General features: G+C 36.0%; 1 protein-coding gene across 4 annotated transcripts in view; it reads left to right on the top strand.

Moving 5' to 3' along the window:
- Positions 1 to 24,878, top strand: part of PCCA (propionyl-CoA carboxylase alpha subunit) — a 345,017-nt gene that overhangs the window by 244,660 nt on the left and 75,479 nt on the right. For all 4 annotated transcript variants that reach the window (XM_006101457.3, XM_023764923.1, XM_023764924.1 and 1 more), the window contains one exon: positions 21,550 to 21,648. In XM_006101457.3, the coding sequence (XP_006101519.1) occupies positions 21,550 to 21,648 (99 nt within the window). The remainder of the gene's footprint in view (positions 1 to 21,549; positions 21,649 to 24,878) is intronic.

Below are 24,878 nucleotides of genomic sequence, written 5' to 3'. Positions count from 1 at the left end.
TTGAGCTACAGTAGAAGAAATATACTGATTTACAGGAAGGATGTTCTTGCTAGCATTCTGTATATATTATTTGCTTATTCAAGCATGTAAAACTTCAACAAGAGGAGGTAATTTTGCTTAGATTTCTTGATTTGAATTGTTCTATTTGGCACTGAGTGGAAAAGAAAAAAATGATATTGAAAGCATTATTCTGTTAATGAAGTTGCTTGTCCTCTTTTGTGCCAAATTTGGCAGGTAAAATTACCATTTATTCTACTTGCTAGAGCCAGAGAATAGATTGTTGAGGAAAAGTAGCAATTTAAATAATGGCACTAGATAGAAGGTACTACATTATATACATCTTCCATACTTTTAGATATTGACATGCAATTTTTATTTCTCTTCAGTAATGCACTGTTTTTAACCACTATATTACTTCCAGTAGCTTTTATTTACATGCAGTTTGCTTCATTGTGAAATTCAAAAAAACACTATGTTACTACTAATTATAATAAGCAAAAATGAAGCATTTCAATCTGAGGATAAATTAGTGATTATATTTTTTCTGGATATTTCAACAGTAGTGCATGTTTTTAATTATGAATATTTAAACTTTAAAAAGTAAAAATGAAATATATACTTTAATTAATATAAATATACATAGTTAATATCAAATTCTCAGATATTCATGATTTCTTCCATGTTTAATATACTTTGTTCTTTTACGTGTACTTTAATTTTTGGTTTGCAAATTCTAAGAGAAATTTTAATCAAAAATCTTATTGTCGGTGAGGAAATATCTTTTTTTTAAAATATATTTTATTGATTTTTTACAGAGAGGAAGGGAGAGGGATAGAGAGTTAGAAACATCGATGAGAGAGAAACATCGATCAGCTGCCTCCTGCACATCCCCCACTGGAGATGTGCCTGCAACCAAGGTACATGCCCTTGACCGGAATCAAACCTGGGACCCTTCAGTCTGCAGGCCGACACTCTATCCATTGAGCCAAATCGGTTAGGGCAGTGAGGGAATATCTTATTCAAAATATGAATAGGTGGCTTTTTAAAAAGTTAATCATGTGTTTAAATGAATGCATAAATTTAGCATTTGTGAAACTTTGGAGTAAGTATATAACTCATTAAATTTCTTATATATTATCCCTAGTTATAAAAGTTGTTTTTATAAGCTTTAAAAAATATTATGTACTGCTCTAGTTTACAATAACTCAACCTGCTCTCCTCACCCCCCAAAAAGAAGAAATTATCTATAGAAAATAATTTGCAAAATGTGTGTGTGTGTTGTTTTTTTTAACAACCAGTTGGTAAATTTGTTGACTTGGAAAATGTTAACACAAAAACAGGGTTTAGTGTGGCTGAAACTTGTAACCATCAGTCACTTTTTTTTTTGCCCACTACACTAACTGGTAGGCAGGTGCAGATGTTAGGAAATCTAACATTGCAATTGACACTAATTGGCATAGTTGTTGGCAGTCTTATCAGAAAGCAAAGGGCTGAATGGTTGAATGGGTTTGAGAACTTGAATGATAATAAGCATTTTTATATGCATCTTGAATTACTTTTGTGACCCAGACTAACAGGAACACTTCATTCTGACCTCATCCTTCAGTGAATAGAAATTATGGAAAGCATAATATGCTTTATTCTACCTGATTGTTTTTCAGGTAACCTTTCACAGTTATCTGCTCCATTGCCCACTTTCCACCTCCCCCAACACCTCCCAGGACTCAAAGAAACCAAAGTATATGTGTAGAATAAAAAGAAGACAACTATTACTGATAATTCAATTATTATTTTTATTGAACTTTGTTGCCAAAAGCTTGATCCATGTTGTAGTACTTTAGGCTAAACTGAAGAAAAAGTATTCACTGAATTTGTGGATGAAACAATAAGTCTAGGATTTGCTTCCAAGTAGTCTTGGAGCATATGGGCAAATCAGTAGGAATATAGATGAAACAAGATTGGCTTAAGTGGATAAGGTTTGAAAGTGGGGGATGGATATATAGAGGTTTATTAAGCTGTTCTTGCTTTTTCTGTGTTTGAAATTTTCCATTACAGAGGGGTTATTGTTTTGTTTGTTTAATAGGCTTTGTCCTCACCCACTACTGATATAAGAGGTTTTTTTTCATACCTGTCATTTCCTTCTTAGTACCTGCTTTTTTTAAAAAAAAAAAATTTCAGTTTCTTTTATCAAAAATGACTCATCTAAAGTGAGAGCTGCATAAGCTAGTAAACTAATCTGTGTGCTTTGTACAAATGAGCTAATTTCTAATGTGGATTTTAATAGGAGCTTTCTAAAGACACCTTCTTAATTGAAAAGAAATGACTCTACGGGTGGGATTTTTAGTCACTAGATGGATCATTGTGCCTGTTTTAACTATATGCAGACCACCCCTCACAAAAGTGTTAACAGTTTTAGGTGTTGTGTCATAACTGATCTTAGCTTTTTTGTGCTAGAGGTAATGATGTATTTTTCTTCATTAGAAATACTTTCCATAAAGAAAATGTTTTGGTAAGTTAGGAGAGGGCATGACTGTATTGTTTTGCTTATGTTTGCTCACGTAGGTATTTCTATGTGTTTTTGGTAACATCCCTACCCCCAAATAATGTACAATTATCTGTGTTAAAAAATGGAGTTGAGTCTTGTTTCATTCAATCAGAGGTTCCTTTTGCAAAGGAGTATCTAGACAAAGATGCTTGCTAGAGGCTTTTGCTTGAAAGTTAGGGGCTGAAAACAGTTACTGTAACCCATCTGTCTATAGGTTTTTACATAGATGAGTAGTTCATGTAAATTTTGTACTCCACTATTGATCCAAGCCCCTTGATATTTATTACAATCAAGTAATAGTAAGCATTTTACAAGGTGTTTAAATATAAATCCTTGGCTAGTAAGAGGTTGAGAAACCAAGGTAATTTTTCAGACTATTGCTTCTTTTACCATGCTGTTAGTCTGTCCTGAGAATTGATTTGAGTTGATCCTTATTTCAAGGAGCATTGCTTGTCATTTTTTAGATTTTTAAAATAGCTTTCTAAGAAATCCTATATAATAGAAGTCTAATATGCAGTGTTCATTCATCCGTTTGTCCATTCAACCAATCAAAGCATAATATGCTAATGATATGCTAAGGCTGCTCAACCGCTCGCTAAGACATGCACTGACCACCAGGGGGCAGACGGTCAACAAATTGCTATGACGTGCACTGACCACCAGGGGGCAGATGCTCCAATCTCTAGGTTAGCTTGCTGCTGGGGTCCGGCCGATCAGGACTGAGTGAGACAGGCTGGACACTCCCTGAAGCCCTCCTGTGGTCCCTCCCTGGCTGGCCAACCTCCCTGGCCACAATCGTGCACCAGTGGGGTCCCTCGGCCTGGCTGAGGGAGCTTAATGGAGTTTTTTATATAATTGAAATAACTTTAATCTTCCATTATAAGCACATATGGATTTTTAAATACAAATATTATCAACAATTTATGGGATATAAGACTAAAATATTTTTGCTTAATAATTAATTAGTCTTAACAAAATCTGTTTTGGGGAACTCTGAATTAGAACTATGTTATCAGTGGTCAACAATCCTATATAATAAAAGCCTAATATGCTGAGTGTCTGGTCGTCTGGTTGTCCATTCAACCCATTAAAACATAATATGCTAATGATATGCTAAGGTCATTCAACTGCTTGCTATGATGTGCACTGACCACCAGGGGGCAGATACTTCAACCAGTAAGTTAGCTTGCTGATGGGGTACAGCCGATCGGGACTGAGCAAGATGGGCTGGATATGCCCTGGAGCCCTGGAGCCCTCCTGGCTGGCCAACCTCCCATGTCCCTCCCTGGCCCTGATCGTGCACTGGTGGGGCCCCTCGGCCTGGCCTGTGCCCTTTTGCAATCCGGACCCCGTGGGGGATGTTGGAGAGCCGGTTTCAGCCCAATCCCGCAGGCCAGGCTGAGGGACCCCACTGGTGCATGAATTCATGCACCAGGCCTCTAGTCTAAAATAAAAGCCACTTATCTGAATAATGTGCATTAAGATATGACAGTGAGTCATCATACTTTTGTCTGCTTTACATTATATTTGGTTAAAAATACAGCTTTGATAGCTTTCTAGCTATTAAATAAATAAAAGTTAGATTTTTTTTCTCATTTAATTAGATTTTTTTTCATGCACCTGAGCTTCTTTAAATATATTTTTATTGATTTCAGAGAGGAAAGCAGAGGGAGAGAGATAGAAACATCAATGATGAGAGAGAATCATTGATTGGCTGCCACCTATATGCCCCCTTCTGGGGATCAAACCTGCAACCTGGCATATGCCCTGACCGGGAATTGAGCCTTGACCTCCCGGTTCATAGGTGAATGCTTAACCATGAGCCATGCCAGCCAGGCTGGGTTTTATTTTTTAATATAATAGTTATTTACCAAAGATCCACCAATCTTCAACATCAAAGCACTGTGTTAAGTTCTTCATGAGGGACGTAAAGGAATAGGGCACCAATCTGCCCTTATGAGCTTCTGGTTTAGTTGGGAGGTGTTACGCTGATCAGAATATAAGGCATAATTTAATTAATGCATACATATACAAAATTTTATAGAAAGTCAAAGAAAAGACACTATCCGACATAGCGAAGGACTGGGGTTGGTTTAGGTGGGTATGGAGGACGAAAGGCAGATGAAGCAAAAAGTTAAGAGTAAACTTCACAAAGTAAATAGGACCTGTAGGAGGTGGTGAGGAATAAATGGTAATAGTCAACTAGACTGAGTTGACTATTCCAAGTTTAGAAAATAGTAAGAGTAAAGTTCAGGGAATAGGGCCTATGCATATTTGTTGAATGTAAGAGAAAAAGGGAAGAAAAATTGGAATGATAGGGTGTTAGATAGAGGCCATTAGTGCCAAAGACCTTGAGGGCCACATGAGAAGTTTTATTTATTAAGCAACTAGAAGCCAAGAAAGATTTTGAGCTGAGAAAGCTTGAAAGGCATGATAAAGCCACATTTTTAAGTGATCAGTGGAAGTAAATAGAATTGTAGCTGATTGGCAGTAGGGCTTCGGGAAGGTTTCCTATTTGAATGGGTTGCTAAGTAGGAAAAGAAAGAGAAAAGAGTTTGTATTTGGCTTAGTAGTTGATAACAGAACTTGGGGATATAGATTTCAGCAATAGTGAGAGGAAAAAGGGCCAAGCAAGCAACAGTTAGTGAATGTAGTATCTTTTAGAATGAACCAGCTTTTATTAGCTCTACTTGTGGTATGACTCAGTCTGTAGCCCATCCCTCACTGTGGCCACATTGACTTGATGATTAACTGACAATATGGACTGGAATTCTTCAGTACCAAATATGACTGCCCAAACAGTAGGCCTGACCTGATGATCTACATTCTTTAATTTTTCACTATGAAAAATTTCAAGTATATATCAAATTTAGAGAATAGTACAATGAGTACCATGTGCTGTTTTTGTTTAATATATCCTTGCTTACCTTTTAAAAAATTTCTGGAGTGCTTTAAGGCACATACCACACATCTTATAAATTGGTGCTCTTTTTAAAGTTTTTTAAATTGATTTCAGAGAGGAAGGGATAGAGAAAGAAAGATAGAAACATGAATGATGAGAGAGAATCATTGATTGGCTGCCTCCTACACACCTCACACTGGGTATCCAGCCCAGCAACCCAGGCATATGCCCTGACAGGGAATCGAACCATGACCTTGTGGTTCATAGGTCGACACTCAACTACTGAGCCATGCCAGCCGGGCAATTGGTGCTCTTTTAAAAAGTTTGTTGAGTTGTTGAAGATCTTTCATTGTCCTAAGTCAGTAGTTGGCAAACTGAGGCTCGACAAACCGCGGCTCACGAGCCACATGCGGCTCCTTGGCCCCTTCAGTGTGGCTCTTCCACAAAATACCGGGTCTTCCACAAAATACCGACTTCTACGCATGGGCCACGAAGTTTCAATCGCACTGTACGTGCGCACCCGCACATGGTATTTTGTAGAAGAGCCACACTGAAGGGGCCAAAGAGCCGCATGTGGCTCGCAAGCCGCGGTTTGCCGACCACGGTCCTAAGTTCTCCGACCTGTGTCACCGTACATCTGGTATACTGTTCCTTTTTTCTCTAAAGAGAAACCTTTATTTTATTTTTTTTATTTCACATAGTGTCAAATCAGTTGACCTTTTTTAGGTAAAACACTATCATATTCTTTTTCTAATACATACTCTTTGAAGTATTGTGGAATAATTAGGGAAGACGACATATACATATCTATAGATCTATTGGACAAACTCTATATTGGACAAACTGAAAAAGAAAGAAGCAGCAAACTTGTTAGGTTGTATAATGGAAGGTGGTTTCTCAGTGTCAAAAAAACGAGTTACAAATATAGAATGGGGAAAGGCTAAACTGTACTTTGTGGTGTTGGATTGAAATTGAAGGGATTAGTGTGAACTCATGTTTTTATAGGTAGATATAGAAACAGATTTAGATGTGTTAGTGCTGAAGTTACAGTGGGCAAATTGGCAGAAATCGTCTTAGCCATGATAAAGCCACTTCACTGGGAACATCATGTGCCGTTTGGTATGATGCTTAAAAAGCACAGAATCACTGCTTTGGTATTCCTGGTAAAAATGCATAATCATGAGGAAGCATTCTCCCAAAAGGAGGGACTCTCTATGAGATAATGGTGTATACTCTTTAAAAATGTCAAGGTCCTGAAAGACAAGGCCAAATTAAGGCACTGTTGCAGAGGGACAGAAACCAGAGAGATGCAACAACTAAATGCTGGAGTAAAAATCAGACCCTGGACGTGCCATAAAGGGCGTTATTGGGGCAATTGGCGATATTTGAATAGGGCTTGTGGATTCGATGATAATATTGAATCGATATTAACTTCCTAATTTGCTGGTTGTACAGTACAGAGCGTCCTTGTACTCGGGCATACATGCTGAAATATTAAGGAGCATTGAGACATCATAACACTTATTCTTTTTTATTTATTTATTTATTTATTTATTTATTTATTTTTTTAATTGCTTAAAGCATTACAAAGGGTATTACATATGTGTCCTTTTTTTTCCCCCCCGCCCTTGACAATACCCCGGCTTCCCCTACCCCCCAGTGTCTTATGTCCATTGGTTATGCTCATATGCATGCATACAAGCCCTTCAGTTGATCTCTTAACCCCCTCCCTCCTGCCCCCCCAACCCTCCCCGGCCTTCCCGCTGCAGTTTGACAATCTTTGTGAGGCAGCTCTGCCTCTGTATCTATTATTGTTCAAAAGTTTATAATGGTCTCTATTATCCATGAATGAGTGAGATCATGTGGTATTTTTCCTTCATTGACTGGCTTATTTCACTTAGCATAATGCTCTCCAGCTCCATCCATGCCGTTGCAAATGGTAAGAGTACCTTCTTTCTTACAGCAGCATAGTATTCCATCGTGTAGATGTACCACAGTTTTCTAATCCATTCATCTACTGATGGGCATTTAGGCTGTTTCCAGATCTTAGCTATGGTGAATTGTGCTGCTATGAACATATGGGTGCATATATCCTTTCTGATTGGTGTTTCTGGTTTCTTGGGATAAATTCCTAGAAGTGGGATCACAGGGTCAAATGGGAGTTCCATTTCCAGTTTTTTGAGGAAACTCCATACTGTCTTCCATAGTGGCTGCACCAGTCTACATTCCCACCAGCAGTGCACAAGATAACACTTATTCTTTACTGGCCAAAATTGCTAACTACTTGCAAATCTGAGCTTGATTTACTATTGCTGCAATTTTTATGTATATTTGAAGTTATTTCACAGAAAAGGAACAAAATAAAAATACTTTCCATGGCCATTCATTCAAATAATAGAAACTAATTGCACCATTTTTCTATTTTCTGTTAGGAGCAATGAAAAAATACTGGTAACTCAGTTAACCTTATTTATTATTAGTAGTAAGATTATGCTCCTAGTTTATAGAGCTAATAAGCTGTTCCATATTATTTATTATGATCAACCTAATGGGTAATTAGATCTTACTAGGGTCTTCCTTCAGATATGATTGATACTTACAATAGGATGTTTGCTGGTTTATTTACTGGATGGATGTGATGAGTAGTTTTGGGCATCAATTCTCATATCTTACCTTTATCTATCAAAGAAACTGGGCTAAACCATAATAGCAAAACAAAACAAACAAACAAAAAAACCCCACCAAAACCATGAGACTTTTATTGTTCATGCTTAAAAACATTCTGTTATTGGATTTATAATTCATGAGAGGATTTAAGGGGAGTAAATTTGCCACCACAAGTTTAAAATATAATTATAAAATTATCAAATATGTTATTGGTATTGCAATGTAGAAAAAAAGATAATACATATCTTAGTATGTGCATTAGAAATAATGCCAGTGATGGCCACAGAGACTGAGAAAAGAGTACAGACCTGCTAGATAATCCTTGGATGGCAGGAGAAATGGGCTTTTGGGGCAAATTTTCTGTGTCTAGTACTAGAATGCTAAACAGTCATAAAGGAGGTGGGATTAGGAAATACCATGTTACAATGGCAGGATATGGGAATTTAGGAAGAGGGAGGACTTGGACATTATTGTAAATGACCTATAGCCTGATCATGTGTGGGTTCTATGGTGGTGAGCCCCCAGCTTAGGTAAAATGGGATTTTAATGGGGGACATATGTGGTAGCCAAATATATATGAAAAGCAAAAAGAGGTGCTAATAGGAATCAGATGGAATTAAAAGGATAAATAATGGAGGAGGTTTTAATGGAGCACAAGAAAATGGAAGAGCAAACACAAGTAGGTATGTTTGAAAAAGGAGAAAAGTAGAGAATAGTCGTTACATAGTATCACTAAGTTGAACTACCAACAATAAGCATTTATTGAGGACTTATTATGTGCCAGGTAATAGTTAGTCTAAGTTTTTAATTTATTCCTCACTACTATTCTGTGAGCGTATATTTTACATATGAGGAATCTGAGACATGAATGGTTAGCTAATTTGTGGAGCTGAGGTTCAAATACAATCATTCTGTTGATGACAATACTACATAGAATGCACAGGATTACACCATGATTTGCCTGGTTTGGTAGATGTAAAGCCAGCTTAAGTTGCTCCTTATGCTAAACTCATCTATCTTGAGATATTCATAAACTGATATAATTTACAGTATTATCTGCAGAGAATGACCTTATCACACCAGTCCGAAAGAAACTACTACTATAATTAAACTGTTGGCAACATAATGTAAGATTTAAGAAAAACCACATACAACTGAAATTAATGTTGTTTCTGATCAATTAATGAGGTGATAATTAAACAGAAACTAGTTAGCCTGGCTGATTGTAGATCAGTACCTAAAATTTGTTTTTGCAATTCACATCCTTTGAGATAAATTTAATTACATTTATAGCACATGCATATTTAATATAATCTTTTGTGACAGATTAACAGGTCATCATTATTATGTATAATTCTTCTTGATGTTTTTGTTATTATTATAAATTTGGGAGAAAAATAAAAGATTGTTTCCAAGGAGATAGTGATAAAGAAGAAACTTAGGAAAAATGGCTGTCTCTTGTTTTCAGAGAACAAGCATCTCATTTCCCTCTGAAAGGGTATTAGAGGTACATAACTATATTTTGGAATTATAAATTATTTTAGCAAATAGAAGAGCAGGATGAAGAATACCTGTACTTTTTATGTTATATTAAGATATAAGACAGTTCTAGTTCATATTAAAATGTTAAGAATCATTAATTATCATCACAGAATAAAAAAATGTTTGTTTTAATTTTGTCGTGTTTTATCTGAGAAGCAAATGCTGGAGCAAGTAACTTAGCAAAGTCTTTAAATCTAAACAATAAGAAAATTATAAGCTTCTTATTCTCAACCTCTTATAGAATTAAAAATATATGTATTTGTGTTTCACATATCTAGCAGCAGTTTATGTAGCAGTCAGTGAACTATAATAATGTTAAACAGTGGCAATATCCCAGTTTAATTAACTGCATTTTGTTACTGGGGAATGTGGATATACCTCATATATTTGATATACTATTTAATAATCATTTTTTGTTGTCAGTAGTTAAGAGATAAGATCCAAAGAGAAACAATAAACATCTTTATCTCTAGGAAAATATTTTCTTTCCAGGTATAAATATGCAGTGTGTCTACTGTATACTAGTACAAGTACTATGTCTTATTATTTAGATTACGTTTGTTACTTCTGCTTTTGACACCTGGACTTAGAGGAAATGCTCTGAGGAGAATTGCAAGATAATTGCTTCTATAACTTACATCATTTGCATGGTTCTTTAATTTCCTTATATCTGAAATAGGAGGAGGAGAGGTTTGGGTCAGAGTATATTATTTCTAGGATCCTTTCCAGCCTAATAGTCAAATGAGAAAATTGCAGATTTTTTCCACTTTTTGTGCTGAGTGATGAAAGCCTATTAAAGGGGCAGGAACTAGTTATTCCCTTCTGAGAATTAGTTATAGTTTAATTAACAAACCTTTTTTCCCTTCACATTGTTTGCAGAAATAGAAGCAAGATATATGATCAAAGTCTTTTTTAAATAGTGAATACCTTGATTTTTATCTTAGATTTAATTCTGCACAATGCTAATCTTCTTAACATTTGATGACAAAAAAAATTTGAAGTTTGAGTACGACAAAAAAGACAACTTCTATGGTGAATCAGAAACACCTCTTGCTGCCTGAATCTTCCCAAATTGATAGTATTTTTGGAAATGCTTTTTTGGCAAATATTTTGTTTTCTAAGTTTTATATTCCTAATCTTGAAAAAAAAACACAACGTTTAGCAGGTGCCTATTGCAATAGAAGCTGTAATATTTTAATGGTCATGAGGTATTGCTGAGGAAGTGCTTTTTTTGTTTTTAATGGTAAAGGATGTAAGTAATCTCTCTCAAATGTCAAATTAATTTAGGGTGTGCACTTTCTCTTCCCCTTATGATGACGTAGATAGGAAAATTGAATGTTCCAAACAACTCATGGAAAGTGTTCCACATCAACATTATTTGTACCACAAATGCAGTTAAATGCTTTTAATGGAATGCAAAGTTATAGGTAGATTATTAAATGTGAGAAAATGATTTTTAAATGAGGAAGAAATCATATCTTTGAAGTGTCATTTTAAGCATCATAAATAATAGTATTATGAATAATTTTCAATAAAACCCATCTCTTTGATTAAGCTGGGGGAAAGTTGTTAGAAAATAGAGCATGTTGAGATGAATTTCATGAATTCTACCTATTACTGCCTTGTTCTAATTAATTCAAACATATAATAGCAATACTTTAAATAAAATATAATCTTTAAACGATTGCAGGATGTTGAGACACATGATGTCCTGATACTAAAGGTTGCAGTATACACATCTTTTTGAAGTTTACATTTTTTAAAAGTAGGCAGGACCTCCATTGGTCATACTCATATTTTCTTTATTTCCCTTTATCCCTGAGTTTATAAATGATAAGCATTGTGGTTACAGAAGTTTACTCTGCCTGTGGTGAGGAAAACCCTTTGGAGACATGGAAGACTAGTCTGTTGTAGTCCCGGTGAGTTGATGGCAGGTTGGGCTAAGGCGATAGTGGTGATGATGGAGAGAGAGAGTTGGGCTTTTGAAAGCCTCTCCAGTCATCCATTACTCCTAAATCGATTTCCTATGATTTGATATAATTTCTTTATTTCCTCTCAACCCTTTCCACTGTGCCCTCTGTATCTCTCTTGCTTTGTCATCAACAGACTAGAAGGGAGATGGGATCGTTTTTCTCCTAGTGTCATTCTAGACCACTCCCGCTTGTAAAACCCTCGTACTTTGAAGTTCACACCATTGGTCTACATCACTACCTCCCCTTCCTCTTGGCAACCTTTAGGGTCCCTCTCCTGCCTCTGAAGACTAGCAACCAGTTCATGGTTTGTCTCTGGCTCCATGAACAAGTCCTTATATTTTCTCTCCATCCACAGACCCCCACTCCTGTTTTCCTCCTTTATCCATCTTAGGTTCCCTGCATTCACTTACAAATAATCTTAACTTTCTCAACCCCTTTCATTCTTCCATCAAACCCAAAGTCGGATGAACTCAGCCTCCCCAACTCTTTATGGCTACATCACACAAAGTAGCTGAGCATTTGTGGAGATCACATACCAGGGGTGGGTTTGTATCATTACGTGGGCATGATGTCCCCCTGCCGCTGAGACTCAGCATTGTGTAGCAGTTTGGATGTTTTTCTGATAAACTCACTCTTCTCTGTTTTCGTTGGTGACTATTTCATATCTTAACTGCTGTATTCCCACTTCCCACTTTACTTCCTTAGGTTATGTTACTCCTGAATGTCCCACTTCTCTCCAATAGTCTAGACCTGGTCACTATAATTTTCATTTTATCTAACTCATTTTCTAAACTGTAGCTAGAGTTATCATTTAAAAATAGAAAGCTGATTTTGTCACCCTAATTCGTACTCACTCTACATCTTAGCGTAAAGCTCACTGCCTCAGAGCTTTTCCTTCCTGCTGAGAAGTAAAGAATAATGAGAGTTAAGAGGAGAATATAAAAATTCCTGAAATAAACTTGTGACCTCTTAGAATATACTTTTAGCAGCTAGATTGTAGAAGGTTATAGAAGGGGAAAGATATGTGGTAAGAACATAGGTACAGCGCATTTGTTCTAGAACCTGTCAGAGAAAAGGAGAGAAATGGTTTGGTAGTTTCAGAGCATAGTGGTTCAAGTGCACATGCAGTGAAAATACGAGGTTCTGTCCATGCTTGAAAACAGAGGGGAAGTAGTCAGTGTGAGAGAGAAGTCAAGGGAGGAGGATGGTCCATGCAAGAAAATAAGAGGACTGATGGCTTCAATTTCAGGAAAGAGGAGGTCATTAGCCAACAGTGTGGGTCAGTGGTAGGTGACAAATCACGTAAACTTGGTGTACTTTGAATCCTAGGTCAATTTAAATTAAAGAAATAAAATTTTTATGTTACTTTCTAAACAGAGATGTTGTATCTTTTGATCGTTTTTAAAAGATAGAGTTTAAAATAATCTAAAATATTCTAGTGTTTTCATAGTGCTGGAACATTTCTACAATATTATCTGCCTTGAAAGGTGTGAAATTTTATTTGAGCCCAGAGTAATTTGTCATTTGTTACTTCACTCTTGGTCTATTTTTCTTTTTATTCTCACATTGAATTCTATTTATTTTGTTAGCTTTTATTGTTAAAGGAAAGATCTTGAAAACTTTCAACCCTGAACGGGTGTTTGAGCAAAACAAAATATCCCTTTCTAATATTGGAATATGACATATTCAAAATTAACTGTCTACATATAGCTTAAATAAAAGGGCTTTGTAACCATAAAACCATAGAATTTTAGATATAGAAGAGGTTTTCATTCAGCATTGCTGGTTCAGGTTCCCCATTTTCAGATGAAAAAAACGGTTGAGAAAGAGAGATGATCTGAAATAAATTGTAAAAATGGGTGCCATAGGTAAAATCAGTAAATCAGTGACCAGACAAATTGAAATGAGTATTGTATTGTTCTATTAGCCAAAAGGAAATTTTGAAAGAATAGCAACTGTTTATTGTGTGCCTATTACTGAAAGGTCTAAAGTAGGTATTGGTCGCATGCTATCATGAGAAAGGAAATTAGCACTTATACTTATCCTCACTTAAAAATTTTTATTGTATGTATGTATATATGTACGTATTTTTTTTAATCCTCACCCAAGGATATTTTTTTCCATTGATTTCTAGAGAAAGTGAAAGGCAGGGAGGAGGGACACACACACACACACACACACACACACACACACACACACACGTCAATTGGTTGCCTCCCACATGTGTCCCTACAGGGGCTGGGGAACCTGAAGCCAAAGTATATGCCCTTGACCAGGAATCGAACTCTCAACCTTTGATCTGCAGGCTGACGCTCTAACCCAGGGGTCCTCAAACTTTTTAAACAGGGAGCCAGTTCACTGTCCCTCAGACCATTGAAGGGCCGGACTATAGTTTTAAAAAAAAACTATGAACAAATTCCTATGCACACTGCACATATCTTATTTTGAAGTAAAAAAACAAAACGGGAACAAATACAATATTTGTATTTGCATGTGGCCCGCGGGCCGTAGTTTGAGGACTACTCTAACCACTGAGACAAACTGGCCAGGGCTAAAATTTTTAAATATATAATATGGTATGTGGGTAGGGCAAAATTAAAAAAATATAAATGGGTTTGCATTGAAAAGCAAGTCTCCCTTTCATCACTTTCCCTCAGTCCCTCTGTTCCTCTTATACGTTAGTTCAGAGATAGTTGGTGCCTTTAAAAACACACATGCAGGTTTTTTGGTTTTGGTTTTTGTTTTCTTCCTTAAGTGATAGCATACTGTAAACACTATCCTTTTGAATAGTTTCATGTTAGTATGTATAGAGATGCCTCATTTTTAAAGAAGGGGCACTAAGTTCTTATATGCTACGAGATACATTTATATTCTATGTACTTTAAGGACATGTTGACTGGGTATAAAATTGAGGGGCAACATTCTTTATTTTCAGTTTTGAGACCACATGGCTTTGTGGCCTTCTGTGATCATGTTGCTCTTGAGAAATTAGGTTGACCTAAGGTTTGTTTCTTGCTTGTGCATGAATTCTTATCTTTGCCTAAACACCCGCATAATTTTTCTTTATTCTTAAAGTTCCATAAACATCATTCTATACCTTCAAACTTTTATTTATTTTGAAAAGTTTTACCTTTCATATCTTTGAATTTATATCCATTTTTAAAAGCCTTTTTGAATAAGACTTTTGCATTTTCTTTGGATCCCATTTCTCCCTTCTTCATATCTGTTGTCTTCTCTATAAATTTCTTTTATATTATTGGTCTTTTCTGTTTTGTTTTTTATGATTTCTCCATGTGCTTGTCTTTTTTTAAAAAAATATATATTTTATTGATTTCTTACAGAGAGGAAGGGAGAGGGATAGAGAGTTAGAAACATCGATGAGAGAGAAACATCGATCAGCTGCCCCCTGTACACTCCCCCCTGAGTTCGTGCCCGCAACCAAGGTACATGCCCTTGACCGGAATCGAACCTCAGACCCTTGAGTCCGTAGGCCGACGCTCTATCCACTGAGCCAAACCAGTTAGGGCTGTGCTTGTCTTTTTAGTAACATTCTATTTTTGGTTGTTTCTTAACATGACTTTTATCTTTATAATGTTTTTTTTTCTTCTTTTTTTTTTCCTGGGTTCTACCAGCTTGATTTTCATTTCCTTCTGTTGTTGTATAATCTCTTCTTTGAACCTTTGTTTTTCTTCTTTGAGCTCACTTTTTAAAAGAGGGGTCACATTTCCTATGGTTGTCTTTGAGACTTTGTAGAATTATTTATCTGAACACTTCCTGTGTTTCTTTGAGTAGTTTTTGTGTTATATGCTCTTAATTTACCATTTTCTCTTTATAAGAATATTTTTTTGCAATTAATGTGCAAAGATCCAAAATTGGTTATTCTGATTATTATTTATGTTGCATTAGGGCAGATGGTTGGGTGTAAGAATGGGTAATCTGCAGCTTTTCCTTGTTAAGCTTGTTACCTGAGTGCCCTCTCACTAAGTCTGTTATTTTCTTTGTCCTAGGTTTCATTTCCCATTTGCTTTTGGCATTGAAAAGATAGAGTGGCATGTTCTGTGTCAGAATAGGGAAATGCTACTTTACTTCTACTGCTTCAGTCACTTTTGGGTAAAAAATTAGGTGTGAACAATTATATGAGGCATAGTAACAAGAATTCTTCAGTTCATTTTGCTCCTACCTTTCTATGGTATTAAAATGTGGCTCAAAGAAACATTTTCTACCTCTAATATGGCTTTTACTTACATCTAGATTTCACACATTGAATGATAGATTCAATAGAATAATTGCATCTGCTGTTTAAAATTATGTTTTTTTGAGAAATCTGTTTACTGCTTGAAGCCTGAGAAGGCATATGATGGCTTCCAGCATATTCTCTTTCCTCATTAAAATTTGCATATATATTTCATAGTTTATGATTTGGAACTATAATAGTTTCCTTTCTTCAATTATATAGTGAAGTTACAAAATTATACTCATTACTTACTAGGTGTACAAGGAAATGTTTATTTCCTATCACATGTAATCTTCTCATAAACCCTCTACCTGTAGTAGGGGGCAGGGGGTAAAACTTGGTAATAAACAGGGTCTTGGACTCTTGGTTTAAACAGTCTCAGGTGCCACAGTGCTCCAGGCCTCTTCCCCTTCCTCCAGCTTCCACTGAGGTATGGCCTCTGGGTGCATGTAAAAGGGGCCTTTGGGGAGGTGGTCAGACTCCCCTCATAACTATGGAGGTAAAGACAGCTCAGACCCACACTCTCCTTACAAGGAGAACCTGGACTGGTGACTGCTGAGTCATGATTCATTCTCTTTGTCATTGAAGAGGCTTCTGCTACCCACAGTCCTGCTCACAGTCATGGAGTCCCCTGTGTAATACATGGTCTTTGTCCTGACTTGGACCTTCTCTAGTCATCCTACTAGGACATGTAGGATGGGTTCCCACCATGATATCTAGCCTCTCCCTCCCTCCATGGTGCACTCTTGCTATGACACCAGACGCCACATTAGGAATGCCATGAAACCTAGTAATGGGCTTTACTAGAAGCCCAGAGCCGTTCCTAGATTGTTCTCCAGAAGAAGTCCTCCAGCCTAGATGTTTTTAGAGTACGTACTTGTTACCTGTCAGAATATTTTCACCCACCTCTCTATACTGCCCTGTCTGTTCCCAAGGTCCATGCAGAAGAGGAAAAAGGAAGGACTTTGAACTCCGATATCTTCCTCTTTCCTGCTATCTTTCCTTCATGTAATACATGGGCACCTGAAAAGGGCCTCTTTTAATTTTCACATTTCTGTCTGGAAGGAACTTTCCTTGTGTCCTACTTGCCACGTTAACATTTACATCTACCCATTCAATAGCAGAGGATGCAGGGAGAGAACTCAGTTTTTCAGGAAGGGAAGATATATCAAATGTAGTTCAAAGTACTATTTTCAATTTTTAAAGAGGTAGATTTTTCCTCCCTGTTTTTCCATTTTTAGTCATATTTGATGTATGATTTATATAAAATTTACTCTCTTTAATTGATGGTTTGACTGAGTTTTAACAAAAATATATCGCTGTGTGATCACCACCAAAATCAAGATTTAGAACACTTCCATCACCCCACAGTCTTCCCTCATAGCCCTTTTTAGTCCAAGTTATTCTCCTACCCTTAACTCCTAGAAACCACTAATCTGTCACTTAGTGTCACATTAAAGGAATCATACAGCATATACTCCTTTTGTGTCAGCATATACTCTTTTGTGTCAGCTTTCTTTCACTTAGTGTAATGCCTTTGAGATGATTATTGCTAATTACTTTTTCATTGTATGGATATACTTTATTTGGTTACCCATTAATCAGTTTATTGGGCTTTTTTTTCAGTTTGTGGCTGATGTAACATTCTGATATATATTCTGCTATCATAAATGAACCTCGATGCATTCACGTGTAGTTCTTTGTATGTACATATCTTTTCACTTTTCTGGAGTTTTCTGAAGTGGGTCTACTATTTTTCATTCTTCCAACAATAAATGAAAATTCTAATTGTCCCACATCTTTATCAGCTCTTAGTATTTTATCACTCTTTTTCTTTTAGCCATTCTGATGGCTATGTAGTGCAATTTCATTACAGTTTTAATTTGCCTTTTCTTAATGATCAATCAGTGATGTGCTTGTCATTTATTTTTCTCCTTTGATGAAGTCTCTGACCAAATTTTTTGCCCATTAACAAAAATGTAGTTGTTTTTCTTATTGAGTTATAAGTGAGAGTTACTTGTGTATTTTGGATATAAGTCCTTTATCAGAAATGTATTCTGTAGATATTTTCTCCCAATTTGTGGCTTGATTTCCCTTTTCTTTTGTGTCTTTCAAACAGAAATTTATAATTTTGATAAAGTCCAATTCACCTACTTTTTCTTGTTAGATTTTTATTTTTTGTGTCCTAAGAAATCTTTGCCTGGTGCTAGGTCATTCATAAAGATTTTCTCTCATGTTTTCTTTCCTAAGTTTTAGGTTTTACATTTAATTTTAATAGTTCTGAATTTTTTTGATGGTGTGGGGTTTATTTTTTTGACTATAGATGTTCAATTTGTTGACAAACTATATTTCCACATTTACTAACTTGGCTCTTTTTGGGAACATCAACTAGCCATTTATGTATGGGTTTCTGAACTCTGTTTTGTTCTATTAATAAATATGTCTATTCTTACACCAGTGTCTTGATTACTGTACCTTTGCTTGTTTTTCAAAATTCTTCAATATTCTATATATTAATTAGAGTCAATTTATCAATTTCTACTGAAAAAACAAAGCCTGCTAGATTTTAAAAATTGGGATTACACTGACTATATAGATCAATTTAGGAGATAACATTTAATAATACTAAAACTCTTCTAATTTATGAACATTTTATAGGCATATATATCCATTTTTAGGTTGTCTTTATCACAAAAGCTCTGCTTTTAATTTTTGAAAGAATAGCATTCCCTCCTCTATTTTTTTGTTACTTACTTCTTAAATAGCTTTATTAAAATATAATTCACATGCCTTACCATTTGTCCATTAAATTGTACAATTCATTGGCTTGTAGTATATTCAGAGTTGTGTAACCCTCACCACAGTCCATTTTAGAACATTTTTATAATGCCCAGTAAGGCCCATTACCCATAGTTGCCACCCTCAACCCCCCATCCATTTCCACCACTCTCCCCCACCCTTGCTCAAGGCAACCACTAATTTACTTTCTATAGATTTTCTCTTCTGGACATTTCATATAAATGAAACTATATAACTGTGGTCCTCTGTGACTGGCTTCTTTCAGTATCATGTTTTCAGGTTCATTCATGTTGTAGCATGTATCAATATTTCATTTCATTTTATTGCCAAATAATATTCTCTTGTATGGATATAGCACATTTTGTTTGAACAGTCACAAAAATGTTTTATTTCAGGTTGTATTAAATTTGTTCTTCCTCTAATATGATTTCAGTAGATTAGTGTGTCCCCCCTCCCCCCCCACTTCATATGCCCTAAAGATGGCAATTGCAGTTTCATTCTATTAACCCTTTGGATTTGAAATTAGTGTCAAATACAAATTTTTAATAATTATTCAAAATTCTTTTTTATGCATCCAGCTTCTTTTCTTGACAAATAAAACTTTGTAATTGATAATTGAGCTTCTTTTTAACCTTTTACATTTAGAAGCCATTTCAAAGCAAATATTTTCAGTTTTATAAGGTATTTTTAGCACTTAGTGTTTCTAATCTATCTGTTGAGAGTTTCTTTTGGAAATCTTTTATTATAAGGAGATATTTAATTTGGGGAGAGGAGCTAAATAGGATCATTTAAAATGTATTAGTGCTGCTTTAATCAAAACTACAAGTCTTTCAACTTCTCAGATCTTTATCATGTGATTTAATAATAATTAATGTATGAGATAGTATGATTATCTGACCTTATTTTTGAAACTTACTTAAGGGTAGGGTAGTAAAACCATTAGAGACAGGGGAAGGGAGAAAATATTTAGGAACTACCATGACCGGTATATTGGTAGAGACTTTCATATGTTAACTTACTTAATTTTTATACTTGGACAGATATTTTTACTATATTATAGTTTGGAAACTAAAGCTCAGGCTGGTTATACTCCAGCTTTAGTAAACAACTCTAACTTAGTAAAACATCTATCAAGTGAGACTCAAGTGTACAGCATAGTGGTTAGACACTCACATACTTTACAAAGTGGTCCCCCCATATTTCAAGTACCCACCTAGCACCATACATAGTTATTAATACAAAATAATATCGAATATGAACTGTAATTCAAGAGTAAAATTAAATATATCACGTGAGACTCAGGCCAGTCTAATTCCAAAGCCATTGTTTTCTTTGTGTATTTTTGTTTGTTTGTTTCTCCTCCCCACCCCCAGTTACTAAATGATACTGTATATACAGGGAGACCACTAAATCTGAAAACACAAGTGAGTAGGTAATACAGGAGTGGGCAAAAGTAGGTTTATAGTTGTGAGTACATGAAAGTTTATTCTTGTATTACTATTTATTAACTACTAGAGGCCCGGTGCACGAAATTCCCTAGGCCTGGCCAGCAATAAGGGCCTATCAGGGCGATCTCGCCCAGTCCCAATCAGGGCTGGGCCAGTTGGGGCCTGCCGGCTGCCAGCCAGGGCCTGCTGGATGGGGCAGGAGGGACGAGGAGAGGGACTGTGGGAGGTTGGCTGGCCGTGGGAGGTTGGCTATGGGAGCACACTGAGCATCTGCCCCCTGGTGGTCAGTTTGCATCATAGCGACTGGTTGACCAGTCGTTCCGGTCATTCAGTTGTAATGGTTGCTTAGGCTTTTATATAGATTGTATTTTTTTCCATATGAACAACTGTAAACCTATTTTTGCCCACCCCATATATGTCCTATTGATATTTCATTACATAGCCAGTAGCATATCTTTGATCTATACTTTATGACCACATTACAGAGAAAATATACAAGTACTTATTCAAACAAATACAGTATAAAGTCTGTATTTTCTTTAATCAGTGAGTGTCTTTCAAGAGAATTAAGTGAGTGTGGGAATTTTTAGGGATCATATATCTTGGCTCTGCTAAAGGTTTATTTTGAAACTTCAACAAACTTAAATATCTCTTTGTTAGGTAGTTTACTGTAGACTTAAAATAATAATGTTATGTTTATTAAAAATCTCATTTTTAGCTCATTAAAGAGTTAGGGAATGAGTGAGTAAAAAGGAAGAAATAACTAATAGTACTTTTATTTTTAAATTAGCTTTTATTTATTTTTCAGTTGCTTTTATGTTATTTATTTGAAAGTTAAAATTTTTCTCTTAAGAATATCTGTTTTAAAAAAATCATGGTTTTTTTTTTGTATCTTCATGACTGATAACTTGATGATCAGCAAAAATATGACAGAACTTGCAAAGTTCAAATGGACTTTTAATTCTCAGTACCAAATAATTTTACCTAATTAAAGCTTCTGTTTAATTAAGATAACAATACATAGTCCTTCATTAAAACTAGCACAGAAAAGTTTTTTCTTGGTCCTTAGAGAGGATATTATATTCAGGCCCTGTTGTGTGGGTTGCAAAATGTCACTGGAATTTATATGCATTACTTGTCTAATTGCAGTAAATGTAGCATGTCCGGATAGGTTTAGAGTTAGAAGGCTGTTTGTTACTTACTGGAAATTACTTGAAACCTCAGTACCCACAGGCAGCTGTGCTCAGGCCCTTCACCTCTCCCCAGAGATGGCTGAGAAGACGCTGTTGGACCCTGTCTTTCATGGTGGGAGCAGTAAACATGACAGGTTGTTTGGGAGCCATCTGTTTAAAATGGCTGCTGCTTTGCATGTAGCAGTGAACTTGAGATCAGTTTTCTGTCTTTCTTCCTGGTAACAGTCTTATTTGGTGTCACAACAGGTGGAAGTTGATGGGTCGAAACTAAATGTGACCAGCACGTGGAACCTGGCTTCACCCTTATTATCTGTCAACGTTGATGGCACTCAGAGGACGATACAGGTAAGTGTTGGGAGGATTTACCTAGAGGACTGCATTAAGTCAGAGATCCTTATCAGGGTCTGTGTGGTTAATACTTACAGACATGCTAGGGAAAAGCTGCATTTTATCTACCGTGTACATTGGATGGTTGGAAACAGTTTTTCTTATTTTAGAGAATCTTGAGTTAATTCTTATTCAGAGAAAACACTGTTTTCTTTTTTCAGGCAACTCAGGAAGGGTAGTGTATTATATTTTGTTATAGATAACGCATTCTGCATGCTTTTCTAAAACTATTAGATTAGTAGTTTTCCTTGCCATTGTGGATTTTCAGTTGTAAAAGATGATTGATTTTATTATCTTCCTTTTCTGTGTAATTGAAATGTGTAGTATCAGATCATCAGAAATATGAGCTATTCATGTTGACTTGCCATAGCATGTTGATACCTTTTAAAAATTGAGTAATCTTAATTTGTTAACCTTTCTTTTACCCCCAATATAAAATTTATTGCATTGAGGAGATGCCTTGAAAACCAGGGTTGATTAAATGTTCTTTGTATTCTGTGACCTCCATTTTAAAGTAGGAAGCTGTGAAAGAGATTCTGCCAAAATTCCTCCAGCTCACCTCATAGTTGAGGTTTAAGGTTCCAAGAAAAAACAAAACAAAACGCAATAGAATGTGTGGCTGTCACATGCAAGTAAAAATCATAGGCCCTCCATAGCATTAAATTCTCACTCTTTTTTTATGAAAGTGTTTTGACATATTCTTAACTTGATTTTACACAGAAAATAGATTTTTAAAACCTAAAGAAATCAAGAGAATCACAGATAGAGACTGCTCTACACCAGGCTCATATGTCCCTCTATCTCTATTAGAGACTAGACTGTGCAGCAGAGGATTCCAGAACCCCTGCTAAATGGTTGATGACCAAACTAATTTCCAAGCCAGGTTCAACCTGTATGTTTCTAAGGAACAGTAAATTCTCAGTAATGAGCCCCATATTTAAAATTTGGTTTTATGACTTGTCCCAGTATATTTTTCTCTCATATTTTCTTTCATATTCTAAATATGATGTTAAATGCTTTGAGCCCTTGAAAAAAATCACTGTATAGTTTCGTATCACTTAGATCTAGTTAGTGTGTCTTCTGAATGCATGGTTTTGTTATGCTTGTTTATGTTCCATAGAACATGCTCTGCACTGAAGGTGCTGTGGCTCAGGCATCCATGTGATTTGGCCAGGGGACATAGTCTGACCTCTCTGTAGTGAGTAGAGAGACACACAAAGTTCTCTTGTCCAGATCTTTGTATCCTGGTATTTTCAGCATCCTTCTCAATGACTGTGTGGATATGTGTCTTAATGTCACTTCTACAAGTAGAGCTCCCAGCTAAATTAACACTGGATATGTATTTACAATAATCCCCAGAAGTATTTTTTTGGACCATAGAATATGGTTCAGTAAATTCATTTTTATTCTTTAAGATTTTGTTTAAGAAAAAAGTTAATGGGAAATAAATGACGCTTCAAGGCAGACTTCTTGATTCTTTGGAGAGGTCATTGCTTCCAGTTCAGTGCTCTCTCATTGGAAGGAAATCACCTGGGGGAAGTGAATGCTATACTGAAAAAAAAAAGGTCATTTACCTAAAAAATAAAGTAAGGATAATTGTTCCTTATCAGAACAGGTAAATTTTATATACTTTCTGTGGGCATTAGTGTTGACTCTTTTTATCTCCCCAAAATAATAAGGCCCCTATGAAATTACTGTTATCATCAGAATAATAACACACAGTGCCTACTGTGTATCAGGTTCAGTTCTAAGCACAGTACTATATTAACTCTTTTCATCATCACAGAAATTGCATGAAGTAGGTACTATTATTTATACTTTTTTGTTAAGTGAAGTAACTGAGGCTCAAAGAAAGTCAAGTGACTTGTTCAAGGACCCACAGGTAATGAGGGTAGAGCCAGGATTTAAATCCAAGCAGTCTTACTGAGGACCTGTGCTGTTAAACATTACCCTGTGCTGAGGCAAGCTAAGTAACTGCCCTGTGATTACAAAGCAGGAAGAAGCTGAGCAGAAGTTTGAATCCTGGTAGTGTGACCCCGGACTCTGTGCTTCTAACCAATATGCCAAGAGTACTTGCCAATTTTCCGATAGAGTTCTTGAAATAATAATTTACCTTTCATTCATGCTTTAAGCCAATGATGCTCAAACTTTAGTGTGCTTCAAAACCAACTAGAAGACTTGTGAAAACTTAAACTATTAGACTGACCCACAGAGTTATTCTGATTTAGTAGGTCTGGCCTAGGTGTGCATTTCTAATCAGTTCCTAGGGAATGCTGACCCTGCTGATACAGGGTCCACAATTTGAAAACCACCACTTTAAAACTTTGCAATCAGAGAATAAGCTGACAAATGATGAGCAAAAGTGCGGTAAGTAGGAAGCCAAGTCATTTGAAGCCTTGTTAATTACAGAGTGTCCACTCTGCTTTATCCTTAGCCAGTGGGACTCATGGAAGAATGATGGGCCTTGGGACCCCACCCATGCACAAATTTCATGCACTGGGCTTTTAGTAGATTTATAAGAACCATAGGAGAAAGAACTGGTGGCTTAAAAATGTTTTTTATTTCTCTTCCACCTGCCCTTAAGCATAGGCAGATCTTCAAGGTTCATTCCTAACTCCATTTTTCCTCTATGCTGGCCTCCTGGGCTCAGTACCTCTAAGCAGTTTAGCTACAAAACTACTACTACAGTGTGTTTGGATTTCTCTTGTACTTGTTTATGGTAAATTCGGAGAACAATAGGATGGTTATTACCACAGGTATTTCAAGTGATTTTATAGTAATAACTGCTGGGTTTTTTTCCCCTGGATTTTTGCACATACATTTAAACTTTTTATTATTAAATGTTTTATCTACACAAAGCAATATGTATTAATCTTGTAAAAGCTAAAGACTAATGCAATGAACCTGTTTTCCTACCATCTAGATTAAAAAAGGAGCCCTAGCTGGTTTAGCTCAGTGGATAGAGTGTCAGCCTGCAGACTATAGGGTCCCGGGTTCGATTCTGTTCAAAGGCACAATGTAGTGATGATGATATTAATAATAATATATGTGCTGGTGTTTTTCCTCATTTTGTAGTTGGGGAAACTGAGGATTGTAGGGGATAAATTGCTTGCCCATGGCATTCTGTGATAAATGAAAAAGCCCGAATTTGAACCCAGAAATCTGTGCCCTTAACAATTGGCTTCATA

Source organism: Myotis lucifugus, unplaced genomic scaffold (assembly GCF_000147115.1).
Source record: "Myotis lucifugus unplaced genomic scaffold, Myoluc2.0 scaffold_363, whole genome shotgun sequence".
Taxonomy (NCBI): domain Eukaryota; kingdom Metazoa; phylum Chordata; class Mammalia; order Chiroptera; family Vespertilionidae; genus Myotis; species Myotis lucifugus.
This window is presented reverse-complemented; position numbering and strand designations above follow the sequence as displayed.